Here is a 26,720-nt window from a genome sequence, read left to right on the forward strand (position 1 = left end):
TTTTGCCGAGCTTCGTTGTTCGAAGCTCGGACCTCTGTTTGCTTTTGCCGAATATTCTCTTATTTTAATGCAAGTTTGATTTTCTGTTACGTCTGTCATGTTGATTTCCGGAATTTTGGAGTTGGATTGTTCGAACTGGGTGCGTTTCGCAGTTGTTTTCTGAATTTATGCAGGTTTGTGGTTGGATCTGGGTGATCGGAGTATGTTTGTGGATGAATAGGAGGGTTGAGTTCGCTGGAGTTGTGGAGTTATCTGTGATTGTTTGAATTCGGAGTTGATCGGAGCAGATCTGTGAAAACCGGAGTTATGGAGTCGATTGTGTCTGTTGTTGGGTTCGGATCGCTTGGATCCGGAGTGGATTAAGCACCCGACGTGAATCTGAACAAGATTTATTTAATCTTATGCCTAGTTTACGTGTCTTCATTTCATTTCGCCTAGTTTACGTAGATCTGATGTATTTCCGGTTCATAGCAAGTTTCCGGCATCCCAATTTCTATATTCTGTTCGAATCTAGATATATGCTCTGTTTTCTCCATTTACGTGCTTGAATCGGTTAGGAAATTGCATGTCGTTGTTAGCTGGAGCATGAGTTTGTTATTTGCAGCTTTAGCCGTACTTGCTATATTTGGAGCCATGGTCCCCACTGTTTTATTTTCCCTGTCTAGGCTTAGTTAGTTAGTCGTTTACTTAATCTAGGAAGTAAAATGTGTCTCTTAGTGTTGAAGTCTGATTTTATTACATTTTCTGTGTCTTAGGTCTAGCATTTACATTTCGTGTCTAGATCTAGAGGTAGTTAAAATTCTCAACCCATTTGCGTGGCAGCAGCCGCTTGTTTCCAGAGTCTCTAAGCACTACTTCACGAATCCATCTTCGTGGGATCGACCCCGCTTCCCTATGCTAATTTATAGTATTCGGGTTGAGGGATTTATTTTTGAAGGGGAGTCGAGTGTGTCCAACGACAGAAACACTCTGTGTTCTCTTGAGTTCCTGGACCTGGTGATCCAGTGGATTTAAGGAGCGTGGAGTCTTGACCAAGCACTTGCATTAGTTTTCTCTGTGCACACTTGCTTACTCCGTGTGAAACCACGCTACTACCAGATCGTAGTCAGACCCTCCAAAGGTCAATAAAGAAGGAATAATGACTACAGTGGAGAATGTCTCTGCAGTAATCCAGCGGAGTGACCTCTCATCAAAGAAGACCAACCAAGGGATGTTCACACTCCCAATCTCGATTGGAGGCATTCAAGTGGAGCACGCAATGTGCGATCTCGGGGCGTCTATCAATGTATTGTCGTGTTCCATATACAAGAAGCTGGGAGAGGCTACGCTCGTCGACACTGACATCATGATACAGCTAGCCGACAGGTCTTGCATTCACCCCGAGAGAATTCTCGAAGATGTGATAGTTAAGGTGAACAATTTCCTGTACCCAGCCGACTTGTTCGTCATCAAAATGACAGAGCCAGCAGCGAAGGAGTCTAGTAGAATCTTATTGGGAAGGTCGTTCATGTCCACAACCAGCACTATAATTGACGTCCGCAATGGGATGATCAGTTTGGACTTCAAATGAGAGCAATTCACTTTGAACATTGACGAAGCAATGAAAAGGACAGTGAGAATGTGTACTCGGTGGACGTAACCGAGCCTCTGGTGCAAGAGTATCTCGAAGAGAAGTTCCTACAGAGGCAATTCACTGACTCCGCGGCAGACGAAGAGGTTGAGAAGGAAATTGCTGACTGGTACGAGGCTATGAAAGTTGGCGAGATGGATGATCAAGCCATCGCGAAAGCGGTGATGGATTTTTGCGAGCGACCGCGGCCAGCTGGGTCAAGCGGGATCGCTCAATTGTCAAGCCTCGAGAAGCTGCCTGCTCAAGGCACCCCACTGAGAAGAGAAGCGGAAGAGAACTCTCTGCCTACTGAATTACCCACAACCGCAAAAGAATTGAAGCCGCTTCCAGCACATTTGAAGTACGCCTATCTGGGGGAGAATGAAACGCTGCCAGTAATCATCAACAATCAGTTGACCCAGGGGCAGGAAAAGCAATTGCTGCAGGTACTAAGGCGCAATCAGAAGGCAATCGGGTGGAAGTTGACAGATTTGGTGGGAATTAGCCCACACTTATGCATGCACCACATCCGGCTAGAGGAAGGAGCAAAGCCCCACCGTGACCAGCAACGCAAGCTCAACCCCAACATGAGGGAGGAAATGCTCAAGGAGATAGTCAAGCTGGTCTCCATCGGAATTATATACTCCATTCCGGATAGCAACTGGGTCAGTGCAGTTCATATGGTGCCAAAGAAGGGTGGAATCCAAGTGGTGAAGAACGAGAAAAACGAGTTGATTCCAACAAGGCCCGTCACTGGATGGAGGATGTGCATAGACTATAGGAAGCTGAATGCGGCCAACAAGAAGGTCGATTTCGACCAGCAAGCATTCTGGAAAGCCCTCAGCCACGACCGAGCTCCAGCGTTCAAGGCGTCCGAGTCCCGGGGGAATCATATTACAGACCCTGCCCTCCGCCTAGCTCAAGTCTACCTTGTCTGCAATCTCCTAGGCCAAGCCAACACCACTGCCAAGATTACTCTGGCTGAGCTTTATTTTATATGGTGCATGAAGGAGCAGCGGAAGGTCCACCTGGGATTCTAGTTGGCCTACTCAATCAATCAAATAGCTACCCGCTCGGCTCGCCACCTGAACGTGTGCCATCTCCTTGGCGCCTACCTGAGGAGGAATCGGAATCTAGAGAATCAAGAGAGTGTTAGACGCCCCTTCCGTTGCCCTCTCCCTGAACTGTTTGGCTTGGATTACTTTTTTAGAATACAGGTGCTGGAGAAAGACAGACAGGGAAGATTTCACTTTTACACTCTAGGCCAGCGGGAGCAGTCAAGGGGCCAACTAGAAGCAAGACAGAGGCAACTTGAACGCCCAGACAGCCCGAGCAAGCATCAAGGCCCCCAGCTAGCGATAATGGCCACCCCGAGGGTAGAGCAGACAGAGGAGGCTGCCCAGAGAGACGCCGATTGGAAGTTGCGCATGGAGCAGATGATGGCGCAGCTGGTGGAGAACTCTCAAGCCCATCTGGTGCAGATGAACAAGATTGGGACTGTCATGGAGAGGCTGCTGGAGACAGTGCGTGATCCAGCCAGTACCTTAGCGCGACAACCGAGCACAAGGCACCCACCACCTCCCTCTACTCGCTCCCCTCAAGGAAGGCATGCCATTGCTCCTACCAAGCCCACCTCTACTCACCCTTCCCAGCCATCAAGGAGGAAATAGTATACCATCTTACCCAACCCGTTTCAGTTTTCAAATACTTTCCGTTTTAGTTTTTGTTTTTGATCTGTAATTATATGTTTTTATCCATTTCACACTTAGCCCAGTGACTGGTCTAAGTGTGAGAAGTTTATGGATTTCGTGTTCCTTTTATTGCCTGAGTATTTTTGTTTTATTCTTGTTTTCTTGTTTTTCGGCATGATTTTGATTTGGGGCACTATCTCCCACTTAGCCCAATGTCTGGTCTAAGTGTGAGAAGTTTTACTTGGTTTTTGTTATACCTGTGCCGTTGCCTAACCCTTTTTCCACTTCATCAAGTCGCTCGAGGACGACCTAATATGCAATGGGAGGGGAGAGGGTTAGCCTAATTGAAATCAAACATGTCAAATTTTAAAAAATAAAAAAAATTAAACAAACAGATAGAATTAATTAGGACAGTATGCATGGAATTGGGTAAATGAAAGATATGAATGCTTGGGGAAGAGTTAGAAAAAGAATACAGCATGTTTACGTGTGAAAACTTAATTGCTCAACTTGATCAGTTTGGATCCAAGCCTCCTAGCTCAACTGGTTGAGAAGGGAGGCAAGGATAGGCGCCATCCAGGAGGTCCTGAGTTCGAATCCCGGATGGTGCAACTTGGGATTAATTTCCCTGTGGGCCCAAGGCTTGTTTCCTTGGGACTTTGCAAGCATACGGGCCTGGACCAGTCTGAGGGTGGTCAACTTACGAGCCGAGACCCGTGTGAGGGTGGTTAAGCAGCTAGTTCGTGGGCCACGAGGGAAAGGGAGAGGCCGGTGCTTGGCCTGGACCCGTCTGAGGGTGGTTAAGCGGCTAGTTCGTTGGCCACGAGGGGCAGAAGGAGGCTAGTTCGGACGTGACCACGAGGGGCTGGAAGAGGCTGGTTCGCTTGCCAATGTATCTCGAACTCCGATGTGTGTGTGTAAAAAAAAACTTGATCAGTTTGGATGACGTAAGTATGATGGAAATGCTCAATTTAAATCCTTCAGTGAAGCCTCTCTAAAATGTGAGTTATAAGCCAAAGTAGAACACATTCTACTATTTTTGCAAAAAAAAATGAGAGGCTGCTTTTTGATAGTTAGATGAAAATTGCACAAGTAGTAAGGACTAAAGGCATTAAGACTTAACCATTTGAGTCAATTTGTTTTCTTTCACAAACCCGCTTCATCAAACAAGGCACCCCTTAGTAAACCAAGTACCCAAATTTTTACATTTTATAAACACATGAGAAAAAGGGGCCGAGAGATGGATTATTTCAAAAAAAAGGGGGGATAGCGATAGAAGGGCCGAAATAAATGGGTAGTCAGGTTGATCAAGTGAATTAGTCAGGTTGATCATGTAAAAAGGTTAGGTTGATCAAGTTATAAAAAAAACGGGCAGGAAAAAGTTGTAACCTGACCCAGTAAGTCGATAGTTAAGAATAAGCCAGGAAGTTAAAGGTTAAGGCCGTAGCCTGACCAAGTGAGTTGTCAAGTCGCAAGAAGTAAACCCAGCTTGATCCAGTAAAGTTGTTCAGATCTTGGTCTCTTGACTCATGTGCTTTTCATTTTTCTTTTTCCAGTTTATATTTTCAAATTTTAACCTAGAACCCCTAGGACCTTACCTAAACACATTACAACCCTAAGCCTCGTTACAACCATAACAAAGACCTTAAGGAACTATCTTGTGCAGTCCGATTCGAGGTATTAAATGTGCAGCAATTACTGAGTGAAGAGTCCTAACATCTCTGGTGAGAAATTAGTGACTGAGTGAATCCAACAGTTGGTTTAAATTTGTGCTATCTTGACGAACTGACACCTTGATCAAGTGAACGTGAAAGGGTGGAAACATAAGCTGCTGGCAAATGGATCGACCTCGACCTCGGGTATGATTGTTGGAAGTTTATTCGGTTTTATGCATCTATGTGAATATGTGTCTATGTTTTGAGTCTTGTGTTTTTCTTCTTCTTTTACTTTCTTGAAACGAGAAACCATGCCTGAAATCTGCCTTATTCTCCTTTTCTTTTCTTTTTCTTTATACTTGAGGACAAGTATGTTTTAAGTGTGAGCAGTTTGATAAGGCCTATTTCATGCATTGGTTTAGAGGGTAAAATGTAGGCTACTTGATCAGTTTTACGCGGAAAGCGAGTGTTAATTGTGTAGGAATGCCGCTTGACCAAGGCAGCAAAGCCAAACTGATCATGTTGGCGCAGAAAGCGAAAAAGCCCAAAATAGTGTGGGTTGATCAAGTTGATGGTCAAGCAGTTAGTCGGGGACCACTGCAAAACAGAAAGAGGGCACGTATAGCCGATGAGCTAGAAAGCGATCCTCAATCAGTTATCCAAGGACCACGGCGAAACAGAAAAGGGGACACGTATCGACGGATAAGACGTGCAATTCCAGCAAGAACGAAGATTCGCTGCCAAAGTTGTTATCACAGCTGGAGGTTGTTACGAAGAGCCTAAAAATAGAGGGCGCATCGCCATAGCTTGAGAGCTTTTTTTATCTTCTTTCTTCTCCAGATTATTTTCTTTTCTTTTATCAATAGTTTTAGTTTCATTTTCCAGTAGAGAGTTAGAATGGTTAGCTAGAGAGTAGAAGGGAGCGCGACAGAGAGATCCAGACCCTTCGCCGCCGCTTCAGTTCCGACCGATGACCTCTCGGATTTATAGCTTTCTTCCATTTCAGTTCTAGTTACTTAGTTAACTTTCGTGTTTGTTAAAGTAGTTGAAAACGATCTCTCTTGTTTTGTATTCCGCATTTTCCAAGTTCTGTTTTGAGTTCTGTTTTAAATCAAAGTTGTTTGTTTTCGAAAATCTTGTTGACTGTTTGAGCTTAGCTTAGTCTTAAATACCCAGATCCAAAGTTTGAGCTTGCATAATGTTGAATGGAAAAGTGTTTCGTAGATTCGTAGCATGTTAAAGTAGCTAAGTCGTTTATTTTCAGTTTGTCGCTTACCTGATCAGTTTACGGTTTTCAGCATGATATGTTCCTTGATCAAGCAGATAGTTACATTCTGCCTAGTTTAATCCAGTAGTTTAAAACTCCCAACTTAAAGCGTGGCCGCAGCCAAACCCTGTTCACTAAACACACACTCAACGCACTAGTTTCTCTGTGGGATCGACCCCGTACTTGATGCTTTACCGTTAAAAGTAGGTTGCATGTTAGGGAATTATAAATATTTTTTGTGAGAGAGAGAAACGTCTTGATCAAGTCGCAACGACAATTGCAAACTGATCCACCCGGTCGGTTATTTTTCCATATAACTTGATCCGCGAAATTTTCTCTTCCACCAGAGTACAACCTAACATGTAGTCTCCCGTGCGTTGAGAAGGCCATGTTACCAAAAGACAACAATCATCCCTCTTTATCCTCCATATGTATCCAATCCAACCATATCCATGCCCTTTTCCTTTTCCCATTTCACTTTCTAAAATCCTTCTAGGGCCTTGCCACGTGGCAGACCTGGCCCATTTTCTTTATGGGCCTCCCATTCCATCGGCCCATCATACGCAACGGGCCCCTCCTGCCCTGCATGGAACAGGTCAAGACATGCATCATTATTTCAAAGAAAATAAACTACACTTTCAATTTATACCAATTTTCAGATTTTTAGTTTTCAATTTCATTAGTATTGAATGAATATATTCCGTCTCCAAATATAGATTTGGTCAAAAAATTTAGTAAAGAAAAGTTGGAATTCAATGCAAAGTATTTCTATTCTAGGCACATAGACCATAGTATAGATTTGCTTAGAAAAAGCAAACGTCAACATAATTGTCTTGCCACACCCTTATAGATTTGGAAAAACAGAAACTCAACTGATTCCTTTGGTAGTAATATGTCATAGTCGAAAGTCGAAACTGTGTTCTAAATCTAAAGATTAAGTTAAAAGTCAAATCTTCCTTACAATTGACCGTGATTTACAAATAGAATTATTTTCTTACACAGACATTACAAAAGGAAATGGCAGCGATGAGTTTCTTGGAGATTCGGAGTTTTAAAATATGTGAAGATTATAATATTAACAGAATATAAAAATTAACTTTATAATAAAATATGAATAAAATAAGTTATTTTATAATAAAAGGTTCTCCAAACAAATCAATGTGGCGGCTAAGGTTTGCAGACATGTGACCATAGATAAACGTAATTTAGACCCATAGTTGCTGGCTTGTTCCTGTTGCTAAACCCAGATGTTTGTGAGAGGAAGGGGCTGTATTCCATTAATATGTTGGCATCGCTATTAATTCAGACCAGTACTGCAGCAAGAGACAAAATATCAATTTCATGACAATTAACAAATTGTGCGTTGTCCTACCCCAGATACATAGATGTACATGCATGTTTATTAATCCACATAACTCTCTACAAAACTCAGAATCCACTTAATCACATGTTTTATGATTAATTTCTATCTCATATTCATGATCCGCTCTCACACTAATCTCATCGCATGATCAGAAATAGAATCCTCTTCTATTCTCGTTCATGCCAAATCTTCTACAATTCTATATATTTTATTTAATTTTATGACATTTAATAAAAATGATTGATTTGCATAGAATATGCTCAAAATAATCATCTTTTATCATAAATGCCCGGTATGAGGTAGATCGATGATTATAAACATATGATATGTAACTCACGCTTGGAATAGAAACTGCAATAAAACTATAGAAGATTATTGATCTCATTTGGTAAGAGTCGGATAATATAAAAGTCTTGATTGAATACAGTTGTTTTCGTACTCATCTTTATAATTCTTGAGATGGTTTGGTTGCGAGTTATTCTAATTCCATTGAGATTAAGTTTGAAGTTATCGAAAAAGATTGAACTTGGACATCAGACTAATCAAATCATCGTTGTCACCTAAGTTACGATTATCCGTACAACACAAATTGAAAAGGAAGTTTGCTTCATTGTCATATCCCTTTCGCTAATGAAATTCAGACACAGCACAAACCATGTTCATTTCCACATGCCTTTCACCTAATCCATGGGAAACCACCTTTTTAAGTATATAAAGGAGAGTTACCATCATTTTTCGACAACTACTAAAATAAAGAAAGAAGTTTCAACTTTTCAATGATTCAATTACAAGTTATAACCAAATATTATTAGCCGTTTAGTTTCGTATTCTTGTTACTGAAGTGAAGCTTAATTTTATACTTTTGCTCTTGTGCATCCAATAGAATAGTGACTTATTAATTCAAAACCAATGCTAGGTGAAAATGAAAAAAAGAACCACATGAATAGTCATTCACTAATAGATCCAATAATGAATTCACATAGATTAAAAGTAGTACTACAACTAATTGAATTGATTAAACTTAAATGAAAAGGAAAATTGAATTAGGCCTGTGAAAGCACACCGGTAAGAGTGTCCACTATGGGAGCGGCTCGGCGGTCGCCGAAGAGGGGTGTGGGGCGAGGCGGGAGGCGCGGCGGTCATAGTGGCTGGGGTGGCCGCCGCGCCTGAGGACGGGGGAGGGGGGCGGAAACGGCTTCGCCGCGTGCGGGGCGAGGACGCGGCTGGTGGGGGTGAGGCGCGCCTATAGGCGCGGCGGTCATAGTGACCGCAGCTTCCGGCGCGGCGGTCGACGCGTGCAAAATTTTTTATTTTTAAAATGAAAATTGATTATAAAATTTGGGGGCTATTGGAGGTGTCCACTATAGTGGCGGAAATAGAATTTTGGGGCTATGGACAAAAATCCGGGGCTATGGACAAAAAACTGGGGCGGGGCTATTGGGCGTGTCCACCTTATAGTGGACACCCTAAATACATAAATCAGGTCATCATTAGTAAGCTTTGGGTTACGCGTTAATCCTTGATGTAATACAATTCTAAAACCCACAACCCCAGAAAACGTCTCTCCTTTTAATTAATCATCACAATTTACCAAAACTATGGGTTAATCAATCCCCTCCGAATTCCACGTCATCTTTCCGGCGAGAGATCGATCTCGATGAGATTATCCTCCTCAAAGTCGCAATTCCTCCTCTTCTCATCCAGCGTGATCTCAATCAACCCCTCTCTATCCCCCTCCGACGAAGCGTCGCTGTCGGAGTCAGGGTAAAAAAGCGAGAGCGAGGCGTAGCGGCGGATCGAATCCATCTGCGACTCCGAATTATCGTCCTCTCCTTCGCATTCCTCGTATATCACCGCAAGCGGCGCTCGGACGTCCCACTCCGTTTCCTTCTTCTGATCGGATCCGTGGCTCCGGAAATTTTCCCTAGATTCGCGGAGTTCTTCGGTTAACGGTTACGTGGAATCGGAGCGGGTGGGTCTTTGGGCGGCGCCGAGGCGGAGAAGATAAAGCAATAGAATCAAAGTGGAGAATAGAGCGGGCGAGAGAAGGAAGCGGTGGAAGTGAGAGGGGAAGTAGAGGAGTAGGAGAGCGTAGAGAGTGGTGACGAATGAGAAAAGAGAATTCATGATTTAGCAAATTAAATGATGATTTTGGCCTTTTGAAATGGGATTGGTTTAGTTTAGTCTACTTGTGAAGCCCATGCAAGAATAATTATAGCTCATGGTGACATAGCACATGGAGTAGCAGGAGAAGAAGCTAGTATTAGAGCATGAATAACGCTACGGGCCGGGCCGCAAATCGCGAGTCCTGGCCCGTCCCACGCGTTACACGGAGAAGCGGCACGGCTTGGGCAGGTCCCGGGGCCGCATTCCCGGCCTGATGACCTTCCCGTGGCCCGGCCTGGGCGCGCGTTACACGGCGCGGGACGTGACGCGTTGCGGCCCGACCCAGGGTTATTTGTGTTCGGGCCGGGCCGCAACCTTTTTTTTTTTAATTCGAAATTTTGTGTCTATAAATACGAGCCTTTTGTGCATCACTCTTACGTGCATTCCATTTCAATCCTCTATTATACCATTTGTTTCGGCGTCAATGGATTGGTTCAACAGCGATGAACGTCAGATGGACGAGTTCATTAACTCGCAAAATTGGTACATACCGGGGTCGCCACCATCGCAGCCGACGCCTAGTCCGGGAGTCGGTAGCAACGTCGACGTAACATCACCGGTCAACATCGAAGAGTTCGAGCTCAGTGAGATGGAGGCCGCCCAAGAGCGGGGCAAGGGCAAGGTCGGCGAGGAGGATGGGCCAAAGAAGTACAGTCCGGAAGAGACAATGTGGCTTGCGAGGAACTACGTCGACGTCGCCGAGGATCCTATCGTCGGCAACCAGCAGACCGGCAAGACTTTTTGGGAGCGGATTGCCGTGAAGTATAACGCTGGCCGTCCTAAAGGGTCAATCGGGCGTAGCTACGTGAAGTTGCGCAAGCATTGGGGCCGGGTCCAGGCGGATATGAGCAAGTGGAATGGAAAGTGGGCCAACGTAGTCCGAATTTGGCCGAGCGGGCACAGCGAGGCGGACCTCGTCGAGAAGGCGAAGGATGCGTTCTTCACTGAAGGGAAGAAGACCTTCAAGTACTTCGAGGTTTGGAAGCTCGTCGAGAAGAGCCTGAAGTACACCAGCGGTGCCGAGCCGACGGCAACTGGGGCGGCGAAGAGAACCAAAGTTTCCGCCTCCGGAAACTACTCTTCGAGCGAAGGAGGTCCGGCGATCAACCTCAACGTGACGGACGACGACGTCTTCGGCTCCTCTCCTAGCATTCAGAGCCGCCCGATGGGAACAAAGGCGGCCAAGAGGAAAGCAAAGGGGAAGACAACTGCGAGCAACTCCGCTATGGTGCCACCGCCGATCAATCCGTCTCTGGATAAGATGTCCGAATCTTTGTCGGAGATGAGTGTTACATGGCGGATGAGCCAGCTGACGGAGTTGACATCGAGGGATACTTCGACGATGTCGGAGTTCGATCTTAAGTTGCACCGTGAGATGATCGCCTACCTTCGCGCCCAAATGAAGAAGTAGTAGTCGTGGCCCGGGTTTCTAGTATTTTAAATTTGCTTCGTCTAGTAATGTAATGTTAATTTCTAATGAACAATGCATTTTCCCAGTTTCAATTTTTCAACGAATTGCGTTTACGAGTTACATATGTTGAAGTTGTGAATAGTGTCATTTATTAGTTGCAGCCTGAGTTGCGGCCTGCAGGATTAGAGCAGTTGGGGCGTGGGCCACAACTGTAGAGGAATGATGACGTGGAGGGGACTTGGGGCCGGAATTGGGGATGGGGTTATTCATGCTCTTAAGATGCGGCTTCTTTACAAAAAGAGGCAAGGTGTCCCCTTAAGAAAGAGGTATTTTTTGTCAGACGCCAAATCCACTTAATTGGAGGGTCAAAAGTAAGGAGTGGATGGAGATGAGTATGGTATGGTCCCTTGATGATTGTGGCAGACAAAGATTTCATTGACTCTATCCAGGATCAAAATTTGTGATTCTTGGGTTGAGCAAAGAATGAGGATCAGAATCAAATGCCAAACACACCAAATCAATTATGAATATCAGGAATAAGTTGGTGTTAGAAGTTAGTTCAGATGGATAATAATATCTTTCGACACAGCAAATGGAAATGCCCAAGTTAGACCATCACACCACTTTGAACTTGGTAGAGTGATCACATGATGTGCCCCAAGACCCCAATTGGAATGCGCATATATACACACACTACTGCAGTTGCTGCTAAGTTTATGATGGGTACAAAGAAATTAAAGATAGTCAAGTGTCTGCAGATGGTTGAACACTTATAACTGGACTCAAGCTGAATAGTGCAAACAAAACATTAGGCAACAAGACACATATTGTTCAACACATGTAAAAATAGCAGCTTTCAAAAGCTTGGTCAAGGATAAATCATGATTTTTGCATGGACATGTATAGCATGAGTAAGCACATTGAGGATCACTTTCCTGGCATAATAAACTAATTTATGAGTTGATGAATCATCAGAACAGATAGATTATAACTCCAACTATTCTAGTATTCTTTTGGCTAAATCATGTTTCCCACAATTTGTTTAAGCCATCAGAAACCATAACAAAGCTTTGTGACATAGGTAGCTAATCTAACTCACTCATATATCTCCACCAAATAATTGGCAGCCTCAACAAATCTACCAGCAAGTCCACAAATCTTTATCAGCATAGTATACACAGGACGGTTCGAAGGATTCCCTTTCACCTCACATCAGCAATATTAGTATATCATCTACGATTCAAAGAATGCTAAGATTTATATTAGAATAAGAAAATTATTTTAAATGCCCAAGAATATCATATCAATTCATGTAGTACTGATTACAAGTTTAAATAGATAATTTCATAAAATATACGGTACAAATTCCGATTCATAGAAGGAATGTCCACCTATTAGTTTTAGTCAAATAGTACTTCCTCCGTCCGTCAAATGTTGTTTAATTTTTCCATTTTCGTTCGTCCGTAAAAAATTGTCTACTTTGTTTTTTTTCTATTTTTGGTAAATGGTTCTCACGTTCCACTAACTTTTTACACTCACATTCTATTATAAAAACACTAATATATAAATGTGGGATCCTCGTTCCATAATATTTCATGGACGGAGAGACTACCATAAAATAATTACATAAAGCCTATTTTAAACTCTCCATTGTGGGCACACAGAGACAAGACTCACTAAATAAAGAGGAGAAGAAATCATCTCACATTGTAAAAGAATAATTCTGAATCACTTCATCTTCTCCTGCAACCCCTCGCCGCCTCTTCTGGCCGGTGCTACCGTGTCGTCTGACGCGGTTTCCGTTGAATGTTGTTGTCATCTCAGCCCCAGCCCTAACAACAGCGTCCTCTATTGTCTCCCATTTTTTATCCCCACCTTCATTTTTACAAATAAAGGTAAGAATTCTACTATTCTGTAATTAATTAGTTTCATGCTGGAATTGGTGATTTAAGTAGAAAACAAATGGAATTCATGATGGGTCGGTAGGAAAGAAAGAGCCGATTATTGGCTTAGTGATTTTGTTTAAAATTCTTATTTAGTGCAGTAGTAAAGATTGAAAGTATTGTTTTTATACCAAATGGAGTCCAAGCTTCTTATTGCGGCTGTTTTGATGGCAAAAGGAGTGACGGCATGGACCGGCGAAATCCACGGCAGAGTAGTTTGCGACGTGTGCGCCGACTCCTCCATCGGCCCCGAAGATCACGTTTTAGCAGGCAAGACATATTGCCCCTTTCATTTCTGCTTCCAATGTTAGTTATATAATTGCTTTTTGCAGTATTGGCGGGTGATTTTTACAGCTGGTTCAGATCTTGTAATTGTGATTGAATTTTTCACCGAGCTAGTGTTGTTAGTTGATTTTATAAGAAATATAGGGTTATGTTCACTTCAAAAGTATCCTAAGAGAGATAAATCTTGTAATTGTGATGCTCTATGATCTAGTTTTCGTGTGAGAAAATGATGTGATTCACCTATTTGTTTTTCTATCTTAACTCCTTTGGCTGCATAGAGAATGATATGTTGATAGCTGTATAGTTGTTGAAATGACTTTCTTAGTGACGGTTGTGAATAATAATCTAAAAATCGGGAGGGAATTATTTTATAGTAATTTGTGTATAGTTCATGATTTAATGATTGATTCAGCTGTCTTCGGCTTCTTTGAGAATATTGATGATGTTGCTTTTGTTCGGATTGGACGCATAGAAGTTTGCTTCTGCTGAATCTGCAATGTTGTATTGTCCTGAGGAGTTCATGATTCTCATTTTGTGCTTCGCTGAGTGTGGGCACATCCCATGTTTGTCTATCAGTTGCTTTTGTTTTTAGATCTTTCAAGAGGATTGATTTGTCCAAGTTTCATGATAAACAGCAGGATAAGGATTGAGGAATGCAAAGCTAGATATAATGTAGGATTTTGATGGCGGCGTCCTAGCTTTCATTAGGAGAGTACTGGGGAGGAAAATAAGGGTTTACATCTTTCTTGACCCTATCTTTCTGTCAAAGGATTAGAACACTATGGCTTCTTCACTCTTGTATGAAAGTTCCTAGATGAACTTGGTCTGTAAGGACATAGAGTTTTCATTTTATCTCTGCTGATATGCACGATTTATTTCAATTAGCGGGCATGTTTTCAATTTGTTTCAATTTCTTACCAAGTTCAATCAGCAACCAACCTGATATAGCTGGAGTGTGAAATGCATTGCTCCTTTTTCATCTGCCCGGTTAGCATTTCAAGGCATAAGCAGTCATTATTAGTTCATGATATCCTGAGTTTTCCAATTCTTGCACAGGTGCTGAGGTGGCAGTGCTCTGCATAACAAAGTCCGGGGAAGTCCTAACTACCAGGCATTCACAAATTCAAATGGGATATACACAGTAGCTGAGACGATGCCAGAGAGTGAGCGTTGGGATGCCTGTCTAGCAAGGCCGATCAGCAGCTTCCACAACCACTGCACGCATCTTGGAGATGGAAGTGCAGGTGTCAAGTTCAGCTATGAGCACCCCTCTGGCTATTCTCATGCTGTGAGACCTTTCGTTTATCGCCCCCGTCAAAGTTCCTATGAGTAGCATATAGGAATGGTGGGGCATTATGCAAGAAACATGGAGGATAGAGTTTTCTATGTATGGAATATAATTATACAGATATATGTAACCACATGCCAATTACGTTTGAGCATTGTTTTACTGAGAGCTGCCAATTTTTATGTGTTTTGCCTATGAACAATAATGTACTCCATTTATCTTGCTCCAAGAAATTAACACAAAATACTTTGTAGTATTAGTTCTGTAGCAATTAGGAAAGTAGCAAAGTTGTAACCAACATATTCGAGCTTTAAAATGCCTCTAGGCTAAATCACAACCTATGTGTACCAAGATAAAAGTCTAAAACCCATTAAATAACAACTAAAACATTATTGAAATCTCCATAAGAAATTATAATTGGACGGTTCAAACACAGTAGTTAGTAATACAGTACTTATGGCATGCTTCGGATGATGAGATGAAATGAAATGTATGCGAAACAAATGAAGACTGAAAAATAAAAAAGATATAGGAATAGAATGATGGAACCCATGGGCTGGGGAAGGAATAGTATTCTTAATTTAGTAGAAAAATTAGACTAAGATTCATTTAAATTACCAAGCAAAAGAAAATAGAGGTAAAAATGATCATTTCATACTAGGGAGTAACATTCATTTACTAAGAATTTTTGTGAATAACACTCGGCGCCACTACAATCCAATCGATCAAGGGTTGATAGCCGAATTACAATGATTATAATTTATTTAATACGTAGATATTTCTTTAATTACAATCCCCAAATAAAAATGAGTTACTTTGAACCATTCTTCCATCACATTTTTCGGCTTCTGATAAATTGATGAGTGGAGTATGTGTTAGGAACTTTTGAAATATGGATCATCCCTATACTTGGAATACTGGGGAAGTTGAAGCGCTTTCTCAGCAATCTCTCCGTCCTCGTGGATCTTTGCTATCAAGCTCTCAAGCGACGAAAAGTTGGTCTGTACAACGACACCATTAACGTTGGTTACATATTTTTTCTTCCCGTGAAACAATGATCAGAGAACATACCTCAGGCCGTATGTAGCCGACAATAGCAAGACGTAGGTCTTCACCATAGAAATCTTCTTTAAAATCATGAAGCAACCATGGCTCCTGTAATATTTTATAGGACAAGATCATAAGAATGGGAAAAGGAAAAAAAGGATTGCAGAAAAGAGAAACACGGGCACGACTCACAATTGTCTTTTCAGTGTTGTTGAAGTAAGGGTTCCAACCTATGCTCATTACCATCTTGTAAACACCTCGAGTTGCTAGACCAGCCCACCCAAAGTAAACACCAGAAGGATGCTCCAAGAGGAGATCCGAGTAACCTTCAGTCGACAAATTAGCTGGAAGAGCAGCACAAGACCAAGTTTGTTAGACCAAACTCCTCTATCAACAACCAAAGTAATTGATTCATGATTCATCTATTTGTGGAAAAACCTGTAGGAATCCCGAGAACCTTTGAACCACGGCCATAGCCCTTGATGACGGGACCACCAATGTACCATGGTTCTATTGGTAAAGTACCTTCCAACCCTGCAGCAATTGCTATATCAATATGTAGGAAATATAACAAGTAACAAAACAAGCAAAAAGTCGGGAAAGAGCAGCTCACAGTCTTCAAATGCGGGTAGGCCCCATTTTTCGGGTCGCAAGTCTAGGAGGGAATTAATCACCTCATCTGCCGAGGTAAAATTATGGGATTGTTTAGGAAGTGACGGAACAGCAACCACTTCCATTCCAGCAGCCTTAGCAGCAGCAACACCCGGCCTATATATAATACATGAAATAACAATAGCATTGTAATTTTATTAATTTACACAAATTTACAATATATTTATAGGAAAGATGCGTGTACTTGAGTAAAAATATGAGAAACTCATTCTGCAAAGTGATGGATACCATTTCTGGTCCTTAAAGCTTTAGATAAGAAATAGTTGCTGATTCTCTTCCTTTAGATAAGTCATAACATATCTGGCTAGCAAGCATATGTTTTCCATGGGAAATTAACATATTCAAGGTAGTCAGATGAAAAATTCAAGTACCACAAATTTCAAAATATCAACTTGCTCAAAGTATTACTGTCCACCCGTTGCAACATAGTACTTCACTAATACTTACAGTGAATCTTCAATGACAAGACAACTTGCAACTTCTACCTCCAGCCTCTTAGCAGTTTCAAGATATCTGCAACGATGAACCACAAAATCATATGGCATTACTGCTTCTTATCTGAAAGAAGCATCAAAAGTAGCAAGATAAAGTAGGTTTAACCAATCTTACATCTCAGGAGATGGCTTCGCACAAGTGACTTCATCACCACCTAAAATGACAGAGAACGATTCTTTCCAGCCTACAAGATTTTAACGCCACAGGAAATGCACATGAAAACCATACACATCAGTGATGTGGGTGCAGAAATCAGATTCACATCCAAGTACCATGATGATAAGAAATCTTAGTTTCAATATTTTCCTTTGAGGAATTTGAAGCCAAGCCCATCAACACGCCATGACTCCTCAAATGGTTAATTAACCTGTTGGCGCCAGGTTGGGCTTTGATGCTGCACCACCTAATATGAAATTAAAATAACAATTAGGTAGTCCTCACCAAGAAAGAAGGTTCATATTGCCAATAACATAATTGAAACATAATAGTATAATACTTGATAACTTCAAGGAGAACTAATGAGAGAAAATGAAAACCGTGCCAACATGTTCCTAAAGTAAATTATCTCCATAGGCAAAGATGGCACAATTTACTGAATCAACCAAGTGTGCCTTTTCTTCTCAAACCTTAATTGTGCAAAGTTTAGGTAAGAAAACATGGAAACTAAATTACTCACTTTGCATAAACCGGAAAAAAATATCATCGTTCTATATTTGAAGAAAAATATTAGAATCTCTCTAAGAAATATGCACTTCGTTCCACTCAAAGTGACACATTTCTAAAAAAATAAACACCACTCTCTACTTTATTTTATCTCCGACTTTATTCTCTCTCCACTAAACACTCTGAACAACACTCATAATATCCCGTGCCGAACAAGAAATGTGGCATTTGAGTTGGACGGAAAGAGAGTACTTCATGAGAGCAAGTTTCTAAATAAGTTTCTAGACAACACATTGCAAAATGGCACAATAGGCTTTAGTAAGATGAAACAAGGTAAACATGCATGTCCCACCAACGTAAATTAGATATGCAATTCCAAAAGTTCCAAATATTCAAAAAGAACAACGCATAACTGTTAGCCAAGTAAGAAGATGCATGCTCATAATAATTACCAACTTCATCAATAATATAAATAAGAGAGGAGCTAGAAGATAAGAAACATTACTTCTCGGAGAATATTGGAGAAAGTTCTGATAAAAGCTCATTTGTAGTTATGGGAAGTTCATAATCTTCAACAATAGCAGTTGCAGCTTCATAGGGTGTCTTTCCAACAACTCTATCAGATCTTCTTCCATCCCATTGCTTTCCATACTTTACCAAGTAACCCTTCAAGACATCGTGCACAATGGTGTCTGATATAAATGAAATTTAAATAAGTAACACTTGAGGACACAACATAAAGCCTTATAAAGTTCATCCCACACCCACATTGAATGATTTTTTTCATAACTTGAAGTTAGCATAAAGCACTAAGAAATGAGAGTTAATTATGAGTAAAGTAAACATTGCAGTAAATCTATGCTCATATACTAGGTATGAGTTGGCCTTTTTGCAGATGGCAATCAATTTCTACAGAAGGACTAGTAAAAGTACTTCCCTTTCCAGTTAGATCAATTTACACACGACAATCATTGAAGAAATTATTATAATGGCATTCATATAAATAAAAGATCTCTACAATAGAGATATAAACACCACCTGTATTAAGAAGTGTTCCATCCAAATCAAGGATAACGCAGGACGCGAGCTTTCTCAAAGAGGTTGTCATTGGCATAACACGAATGAATAGCACACCAGAGCAGAGCTATGATTCATCAACCATGAAAAATAATCCTGCTGCACAAACAAGTCAAAGAAGAACAGTGCAGTGGTTAATCAAGCGGGAATTGAGGAAAGCAGGCAAGAAATCTAGTTCATGATGGCAGAATAAGTTAATAATAAACTCAATAATATTAATAAACATCGATTAGCGGTGCGCAATCAATTTGGGCGAGGGAAATGGCGATGTGGAGAATTTGGGGAATATCGGTGTCGAATTGAACACACTTTGATCATGGGAATGAGCTCTTGAACACAATTCTGGTGTTCGAGAGAGAACTCTTTTTCAATTTAGAAAATAAACGAAATCGGCATTCTTCTGTTGATGCATTCAGCAGCTCAATGATTAACACAATTTAACTCAAACTACATGAATAAAACAAGCGAAGCACCGAGGGCACACCTTGAGGCTGCGGGCGGCGGAGGAGGCAGGTTGCCCTGTTTCTCTATCACTGTTTGAGTCGGCGGGGACTGGCGCGAGACTGAGAGAGAGACGATGGAGAAGATGAAATTGGCCGTGTCTCAAATAAGGATTTAGTAGAATGTAAATGGGGACCCTGTATTAGTACAATAAAATTATTAATAATAATATTACTATTATTATAATATTATTATTATTATTATGGTGAGCATCGGATAAGCCGTGTATCTACTTTGTCTCAGGACTTCTTAAGAATTGTTAATGATCAATAAAAATTACGAAAAATAAGTTATATTTGGCTTGCCCCATCTGTTAAAATTAAAATGATAAATTACAATTTTTTAAAAATTTCTTTATTGGGAAATGGTTCAAAAAATAGCTCTATCTTTTGTCAAAACTCACAACTATGGAAATTCATGCCGTAATGGGCATTTTGTACTCCCTCCCCTCCGTCTTAATTAAGTTGGGTTAAAACTTTTGACACGGAGAAAAAAAATAGTGTTGAATGGATTAAATGAAAATAAAATAAAATAGGAGAGAGAGAAAAAATAGGAGACATAAGAGGGAATAAAATAGGTGATGTCGTAAAGTAACCGTAACTAAATGTTTTGTTTTTTATCAAAAAATATAATGGCTCAACTTTTGGACGTCTCAAAAAAGAATATAACAAAAAATTAGTTGGGATGAATGGAGTATAATTTTAATGGACTACACACTATAATGAACATTATGTACATCAGCATATGTTCACTCAATGCGTAGTTAGTCCATTATGCATAACAACATAGGTTCTATTTCTAGGAGATGGGCTAAAAAAGAAAGAGTTTTTATTTTTAGGGAACGGATGGAGTACTATTTAGTAATTAAATTAACTAAGTACAATAAATAAAATATAATTTTTTAATTAATAAAAAATACACTGAGCTTGGAGAAAAGAAGAACGGTAACATCCCTTACCCGATTAATTTAATAATCAAATAAATGATGTCTCATTTTGGTGCAAATCTCGAATTAACAGAAAATCATTTTTTTATTATATTGATACCTTATTTTCCTTGGCTTGGTAATCGAGAAAATTGCTATATACTCCCTCAGTTTGCGAATAAGAGTCTCGTTTATCTATTTTGGCCCGTCCCGTTCATAATTACTCCCTTCGTCCCCAAAAAATTTATTAAAATCCATGCTAGTGCTACCAAGGAGTGGGATTCCTAATGACGGACGGAGGGAGTATTATTTTATTGGTATGTTTGTAACGGGGCTGCTATGCAATTATACGCAAAGGATCCCCACCTGTCCTTTCCTCACCATCTAGTGCTCTGGCTGTGGGCTTTTGGCCCAACAAATATACTAGTCTTTTAATGGATTAGTCCCTAGTAGTACTACTATACTAGTTCAAAACTTCAAATAAATAACAACGGGTAGTTTCCTCTATTTTAGTGCTACACATCTAATGCAAATAGAAGAGATCTTCTATTTCAAATAATGTTTGGTATTCAACATGTTTACAATTGTGCAAGCGTAGAGGAGTGGGAGAAAGAATAGAGAAAGTTGTTGGTACATTTTGATGATGATTGACTTAATTAGTTGGATAATCTTCCCCACCAATTCTTGTGGCTCTTTGAAGTCTTCTTGAAGGTTGATTGTGCCTTCCTTAGCTTATTCTTGTACTCTTTCTTCCATTCCTTAAATCTTACACTCAGTTTCTGAAGCTCCTCGCGAGGGCGGAGTTTGAGGCACACTCGCTCCTCTCCAACTTCATCGTCTTCATCCACAACATTACTATTGGAATTCATCGGAATATGCAAACCCCTTCCGTTTTCTGGAATTTGGAATCGATTGGAATATCGGATTTGAGGCGATTGATTCTTCTTAGCCGCAGCAGCTAAGCATTCCTGCGCGATGAAACGCATGTTCATATTTTTTTATGTGAGAAGGATTAGGTTAGACGAGAATCTATATTGATCTCACTTGTATATATGTTAATTGATCTTGCCATTCCTTCTCCATCGACGCCATCCTCTCCTCGCGCTGCTGCCATTTCTTCTCAATTTCCAACAGTCTCCTCTTCAACGCGGCGTTTTCCTCATTCTTCGCCCTGAGCTTGGCCTCTGTTCTCACCACTCGCTTTTGAAGATCAACCAGAGATGTGTACGGAATTCGAGTTTGATCCTGGAAAATTCAATCGGATTTTGTTACGAAAATAGGGAGAGATCAATTTCTGTGTGCAGATCAAACGTTAAACCTTGGTTTTCTCCGCTTCTCGTTGCCGCCGTTGATTGGGATTCAGACTGGCTGCTGATCAAAATAGCAAGTGATGAAATTGTAAGTTCATCCGTTTTACTCTCGTGAGCATAAATTAAAGGTGTATTGATTTACCAGAGCGAAGCTCGAGATACTTTCTGCCTTGTTTCTGTATTGTGATAGTAGCACTAAGAATTCTGCATCTTCGTTCGTATCCCCTTCTCGCGTTTTGGCCTCGAATAACTGCACCAGAAGTGAACATTAATATTGAGATTGTTTGCTCATGTAATTCTTCAAAAATTGTATTCTACTTCTAACTGCTTACACGATTGCAGGGCGATCGCTCCCCTTTTCAGCTCCCAATTGCAGCAACGAACTCGGTAACCGCGGTAGCATTTCTGGATCTTGCACACTCCTTTTTCTGCTCCTCCTTTCAGATCCCCAAATTCGTGCTTCTGTAAACAGATAAACAACTCAATTTCAATTGGATCCAAGCATGTATATCAATCTGATGAAATCACAACATTACCTTTTCCAAAATATGGTGAGATGCAGCTGCAATTCCATTTCTATGAGAATGCCTGCCCGGCGGCCGCGGCAGCCGGGCTCTCCGGGCCCTAGAGACTGGCCTAACGGGGAGCGGAGGCGGAGTGTCGGGCGGCTGCTCCTCCAGCTGCTGCAGTTTATCGAGCATGAGCTCCAGCGAGCTGCGAGTCGCCATGGAGGTCGCTGTTACCATCTTTCTCAGTTTAAATTCAAGTTTGAAGACTCCAACGTTTTAATCGAATGGTGGAGACGAATCTGCAGGTGTGGCGCGGCATTCTTCTATGGGAATGGATGTGGTTTTTATTTTTGGCTTACTTGAGTTTCGGAAAATCTACTTGTGTTGGTGGGGATGAAACTGCCTGCGTGATTAGCAACTGTTGAAACAGCTTTTTTTCATCATGCCTCTTTTGCTTTATAGGACGTGAATCTTTTTATTTTCAGGTCCTGCACTTGCAGTGGAATAAGATGATAATGGATGATCAGGATTTGTATCTGTGGGCTCAAAATTCATTTGAATAGAAATTAACAAAATGTTACGTATATGATCAATCAGTAACAGAGTGAAATACTAAATAATCTTTTGATAGTACTATAGTTTTTGGGATCGGCGGAATATCTGTAAATACTATTAAATACACTCATAGTCTTGATCATTGCTACTTGAAGGACTAAGTGGGAGTAATGATGAGGAGACTAATTATATTTTATGGTAAACAAGATAATGATTATCAACATAAATCAAAGATGAATTTTGAATAGGTATACTATAACGGTTAGTATTCAAAATGCAGGGGCGTTTTAATAAAAGAAATGGGGCCAAGATAATTGGTTGAAATGTGTTCCCTCAATTGGCTCCAAAGCTGTGAGAGAAATGATTTTGATTAGAGAGTGTAATAATATCGCCCGTCACGTGGGTATCATATTCATTGGGCTTAACAAAATTACGCTTTATTTCCATGTGCGAGGGTCTCCTTTCTCATATTCACATTATTTTTTTTGTTTTAAGAAATCCTAATATTTTTTTAGAAATCCAATATTTTGTGGTTCAGTGCTCTTAAAATTTGTTTTATTGTCAAGTATCACCATTCAAGCAAGGTTTATTAACAATGGTTGGTGCCGTAATTTGTCTTCAGATTGATGCGACGCTGTGATTTAGTGTCAAGGTTGATTTTGATATTATAGTCAGTTAGGCACTAATAATCTGAGGGCGTGTTTGATTGGTACGATAGCCATAGATATAGCCTGTTATCTAGGTTCTATGTAGTTTTTGGTTGGTATGATATCTATATCTCTAAGTCCGAAAAAAGTGAAAAGCCCGTCTCGGCCCGATGGACTATCCAGAAATTTGGTAATACACTATCTCACAAAAAACCTCCGATAATAAGCTTTTTGTCCATGATAGTCATAACTACCCTCCTTTCTCTCTCTGCAACATTCTTCTCTCACCCACTCTCACTTCCACTTTCTCTCTCTTCTGCAACTCAATTTACCATATCTCTCTTATGTAATTCCCTCTTCCTCTCACCGTCTCTCTACCTTATCAAGAAGACCACAGTGCTTCCATCCAGTAGCGGAACCAGCTAAGGCCAAGCCCCTCCAGCAGGGGCTTAGCCGGTGCCGTCGACCATTTTCATAAAGAGGAGTCGAAGCGGTGGAGAATGGGCTGAATGAGAAAATGGGGCAAGAGGGAGGGAGGGAGAGAGAGAGTTAGGAGTGGGAAATGAGACAAATTGCATAATGGATTTTGGGTATACAGTATACTGTTGGAACTTGGGAATTGGGATTCATTTCATTAGATATTTAATACTCCTACTAAATATCGTGAGTCATTTAATTTTATGCAATTTTTGTAGTAATATTTTATTAAATATATTAAGATGTATATAAGTAAGCTTTAATTATGTGCCTTAAGAATAATCAAATCAATTTTGCTGTAATTAATAATAATATTTACCAATCAATCGTGAGTCATTTAATTTATTTAAATAATCAATTATATAATTAAAGTAATTAAAAAAATAGATATTTAAGATGTATAAAAGAAATTGAATATAAAAGGGTAATTTTGTCCTTACAATTTTATATCTACAAAACTAATTTGTGTATCAAACAACATTTTAAAAAGACTATCTTGACACTATCTTATTTTCGGCCCGAAAACACTATCTCTATCTAGTTTTCTTGCACTATACTCTCATACCAATCAATCAAACCCTGAGGGCGTGTTTGATTGGTACGATAGCCATAGATATAGCCTGCTATCTAGGTTCTATGTACTTTTTGGTTGGTATGATATCTATATCTCTAAGTCCGAAAAAAGTGAAAAGCCCGTCTCGGCCCGGTGGACTATCCAGAAATTTGGTAATACACTATCTCACAAAAAACCTCCGATAATAAGCTTTTTGTCCATGATAGTCATAACTACCCTCCTTTCTCTCTCTGCAACATTCTTCTCTCACCCACTCTCACTTCCACTTTCTCTCTCATCTGCAACTCAATTTACCATATCTCTCTTATGTAATTCCCTCTTCCTCTCACCCTCTCTCTACCTTATCAAGAAGACCACAGTGCTTCCATCCAGTAGCGGAACCAGCTAAGGCCAAGCCCCTCCAGCAGGGGCTTAGCCGGTGCCGTCGACCATTTTCATAAAGAGGAGTCGAAGCGGTGGAGAATGGGCTGAATGAGAAAATGGGGCAAGAGGGAGGGAGGGAGGGAGAGAGTTAGGAGTGGGAAATGAGACAAATTGCATAATGGATTTTGGGTATACAGTATACTGTTGGAACTTGGGAATTGGGATTCATTTCATTAGATATTTAATACTCCTACTAAATATCGTGAGTCATTTAATTTTATGCAATTTTTGTAGTAATATTTTATTAAATATATTAAGATGTATATAAGTAAGCTTTAATTATGTGCCTTAAGAATAATCAAATCAATTTTGCTGTAATTAATAATAATATTTACCAATCAATCGTGAGTCATTTAATTTATTTAAATAATCAATTATATAATTAAAGTAATTAAAAAAATAGATATTTAAGATGTATAAAAGAAATTGAATATAAAAGGGTAATTTTGTCCTTACAATTTTATATCTACAAAACTAATTTGTGTATCAAACAACATTTTAAAAAGACTATCTTGACACTATCTTATTTTCGGCCCGAAAACACTATCTCTATCTAGTTTTCTTGCACTATACTCTCATACCAATCAATCGCACCCTGAGGGCGTGTTTGATTGGTACGATAGCCATAGATATAGCTTCCTATCTAGGTTCTATGTAGTTTTTGGTTGGTATGATATCTATATCTCTAAGTCCGAAAAAAGTGAAAAGCCCGTCTCGGCCCGGTGGACTATCCAGAAATTTGGTAATACACTATCTCACAAAAAACCTCCGATAATAAGCTTTTTGTCCATGATAGTCATAACTACCCTCCTTTCTCTCTCTGCAACATTCATCTCTCACCCACTCTCACTTCCACTTTCTCTCTCTTCTGCAACTCAATTTACCATATCTCTCTTATGTAATTCCCTCTTCCTCTCACCCTCTCTCTACCTTATCAAGAAGACCACAGTGCTTCCATCCAGTAGCGGAACCAGCTAAGGCCAAGCCCCTCCAGCAGGGGCTTAGCCGGTGCCGTCGACCATTTTCATAAAGAGGAGTCGAAGCGGTGGAGAATGGGCTGAATGAGAAAATGGGGCAAGAGGGAGGGAGGGAGAGAGAGAGTTAGGAGTGGGAAATGAGACAAATTGCATAATGGATTTTGGGTATACAGTATACTGTTGGAACTTGGGAATTGGGATTCATTTCATTAGATATTTAATACTCCTACTAAATATCGTGAGTCATTTAATTTTATGCAATTTTTGTAGTAATATTTTATTAAATATATTAAGATGTATATAAGTAAGCTTTAATTATGTGCCTTAAGAATAATCAAATCAATTTTGCTGTAATTAATAATAATATTTACCAATCAATCGTGAGTCATTTAATTTATTTAAATAATCAATTATATAATTAAAGTAATTAAAAAAAATAGATATTTAAGATGTATAAAAGAAATTGAATATAAAAGGGTAATTTTGTCCTTACAGTTTGATATCTACAAAACTAATTTGTGTATCAAACAACATTTTAAAAAGACTATCTTGACACTATCTTATTTTCGGCCCGAAAACACTATCTCTATCTAGTTTTCTTGCACTATACTCTCATACCAATCAATCGCACCCTGAGGGCGTGTTTGATTGGTACGATAGCCATAGATATAGCCTGCTATCTAGGTTCTATGTAGTTTTTGGTTGGTATGATATCTATATCTCTAAGTCCGAAAAAAGTGAAAAGCCCGTCTCGGCCCGGTGGACTATCCAGAAATTTGGTAATACACTATCTCACAAAAAACCTCCGATAATAAGCTTTTTGTCCATGATAGTCATAACTACCCTCCTTTCTCTCTCTGCAACATTCTTCTCTCACCCACTCTCACTTCCACTTTCTCTCTCTTCTGCAACTCAATTTACCATATCTCTCTTATGTAATTCCCTCTTCCTCTCACCCTCTCTCTACCTTATCAAGAAGACCACAGTGCTTCCATCCAGTAGCGGAACCAGCTAAGGCCAAGCCCCTCCAGCAGGGGCTTAGCCGGTGCCGTCGACCATTTTCATAAAGAGGAGTCGAAGCGGTGGAGAATGGGCTGAATGAGAAAATGGGGCAAGAGGGAGGGAGGGAGAGAGTTAGGAGTGGGAAATGAGACAAATTGCATAATGGATTTTGGGTATACAGTATACTG

The 26,720-nt window shown here is 40.3% G+C and overlaps 2 protein-coding genes and 1 pseudogene across 4 annotated transcripts; 1 reads left to right on the forward strand and 2 right to left on the reverse strand.

Annotated features, from left to right (window-relative positions):
* The first annotated feature begins 12,829 nt into the window (after positions 1 to 12,829).
* Positions 12,830 to 14,873, forward strand: LOC121743304 (annotated as a pseudogene).
* A 437-nt stretch (positions 14,874 to 15,310) lies between these two features.
* Positions 15,311 to 19,256, reverse strand: LOC121745426 (bifunctional riboflavin kinase/FMN phosphatase-like). 2 transcript variants are annotated; one of them, XM_042139328.1, is made up of 11 exons: positions 19,117 to 19,256; positions 18,594 to 18,728; positions 18,061 to 18,247; positions 17,165 to 17,295; positions 17,007 to 17,076; positions 16,845 to 16,910; positions 16,339 to 16,493; positions 16,164 to 16,259; positions 15,918 to 16,069; positions 15,750 to 15,833; positions 15,311 to 15,679 (listed from the first exon to the last, which is right to left on the reverse strand). In XM_042139328.1, exons 2-11 carry the CDS (start codon positions 18,667 to 18,669, stop codon positions 15,554 to 15,556), a joined length of 1,143 nt encoding a protein of 380 aa, XP_041995262.1. In that variant the 5' UTR covers positions 18,670 to 18,728; positions 19,117 to 19,256; the 3' UTR covers positions 15,311 to 15,553. The 2 variants fall into 2 exon arrangements, with proteins under 2 accessions (XP_041995262.1, XP_041995261.1); XM_042139327.1 differs by having other exon boundaries at positions 18,594 to 18,731.
* Positions 19,257 to 20,582: 1,326 nt separating this feature from the next.
* Positions 20,583 to 22,495, reverse strand: LOC121743277 (myosin-4-like). Of its 2 annotated transcripts, none has more exons than XM_042136533.1 (6): positions 21,905 to 22,495; positions 21,701 to 21,830; positions 21,511 to 21,618; positions 21,377 to 21,426; positions 21,103 to 21,303; positions 20,583 to 21,026 (listed from the first exon to the last, which is right to left on the reverse strand). In XM_042136533.1, the coding sequence occupies exons 1-6, from the start codon at positions 22,112 to 22,114 to the stop codon at positions 20,715 to 20,717; spliced, it is 1,011 nt and encodes a 336-aa protein (XP_041992467.1). In that variant the 5' UTR covers positions 22,115 to 22,495; the 3' UTR covers positions 20,583 to 20,714. The 2 variants fall into 2 exon arrangements, with proteins under 2 accessions (XP_041992467.1, XP_041992466.1); XM_042136532.1 differs by having other exon boundaries at positions 21,377 to 21,429; positions 21,905 to 22,493.
* Positions 22,496 to 26,720: the final 4,225 nt, after the last annotated feature.

The sequence above is a fragment of the Salvia splendens genome, chromosome 8 (genome assembly GCF_004379255.2).
Source record: "Salvia splendens isolate huo1 chromosome 8, SspV2, whole genome shotgun sequence".
Taxonomy (NCBI): Eukaryota; Viridiplantae; Streptophyta; class Magnoliopsida; order Lamiales; family Lamiaceae; genus Salvia; species Salvia splendens.

Excerpts from the sequence above, each read along its gene's own strand:
- LOC121745426 (XM_042139328.1), bottom strand. The coding sequence starts at position 18,669 with ATGCCAATGACAACCTCTTTGAGAAAGCTCGCGTCCTGCGTTATCCTT. Across the intron at positions 18,248-18,593 it reads TGGAACACTTCTTAATACAG|ACACCATTGTGCACGATGTC; the intron begins GTGGTGTTTATA and ends CATTTATATCAG. Across the intron at positions 16,494-16,844 it reads CTTGTCATTGAAGATTCACT|GCCGGGTGTTGCTGCTGCTA; the intron begins GTAAGTATTAGT and ends TATTATATATAG.
- LOC121743277 (XM_042136532.1), bottom strand. The coding sequence starts at position 22,114 with ATGGTAACAGCGACCTCCATGGCGACTCGCAGCTCGCTGGAGCTCATG. Across the intron at positions 21,430-21,510 it reads GTATCTCGAGCTTCGCTCTG|CAGCCAGTCTGAATCCCAAT; the intron begins GTAAATCAATAC and ends TATTTTGATCAG. Across the intron at positions 21,304-21,376 it reads GAGAAGCGGAGAAAACCAAG|GATCAAACTCGAATTCCGTA; the intron begins GTTTAACGTTTG and ends TGAATTTTCCAG.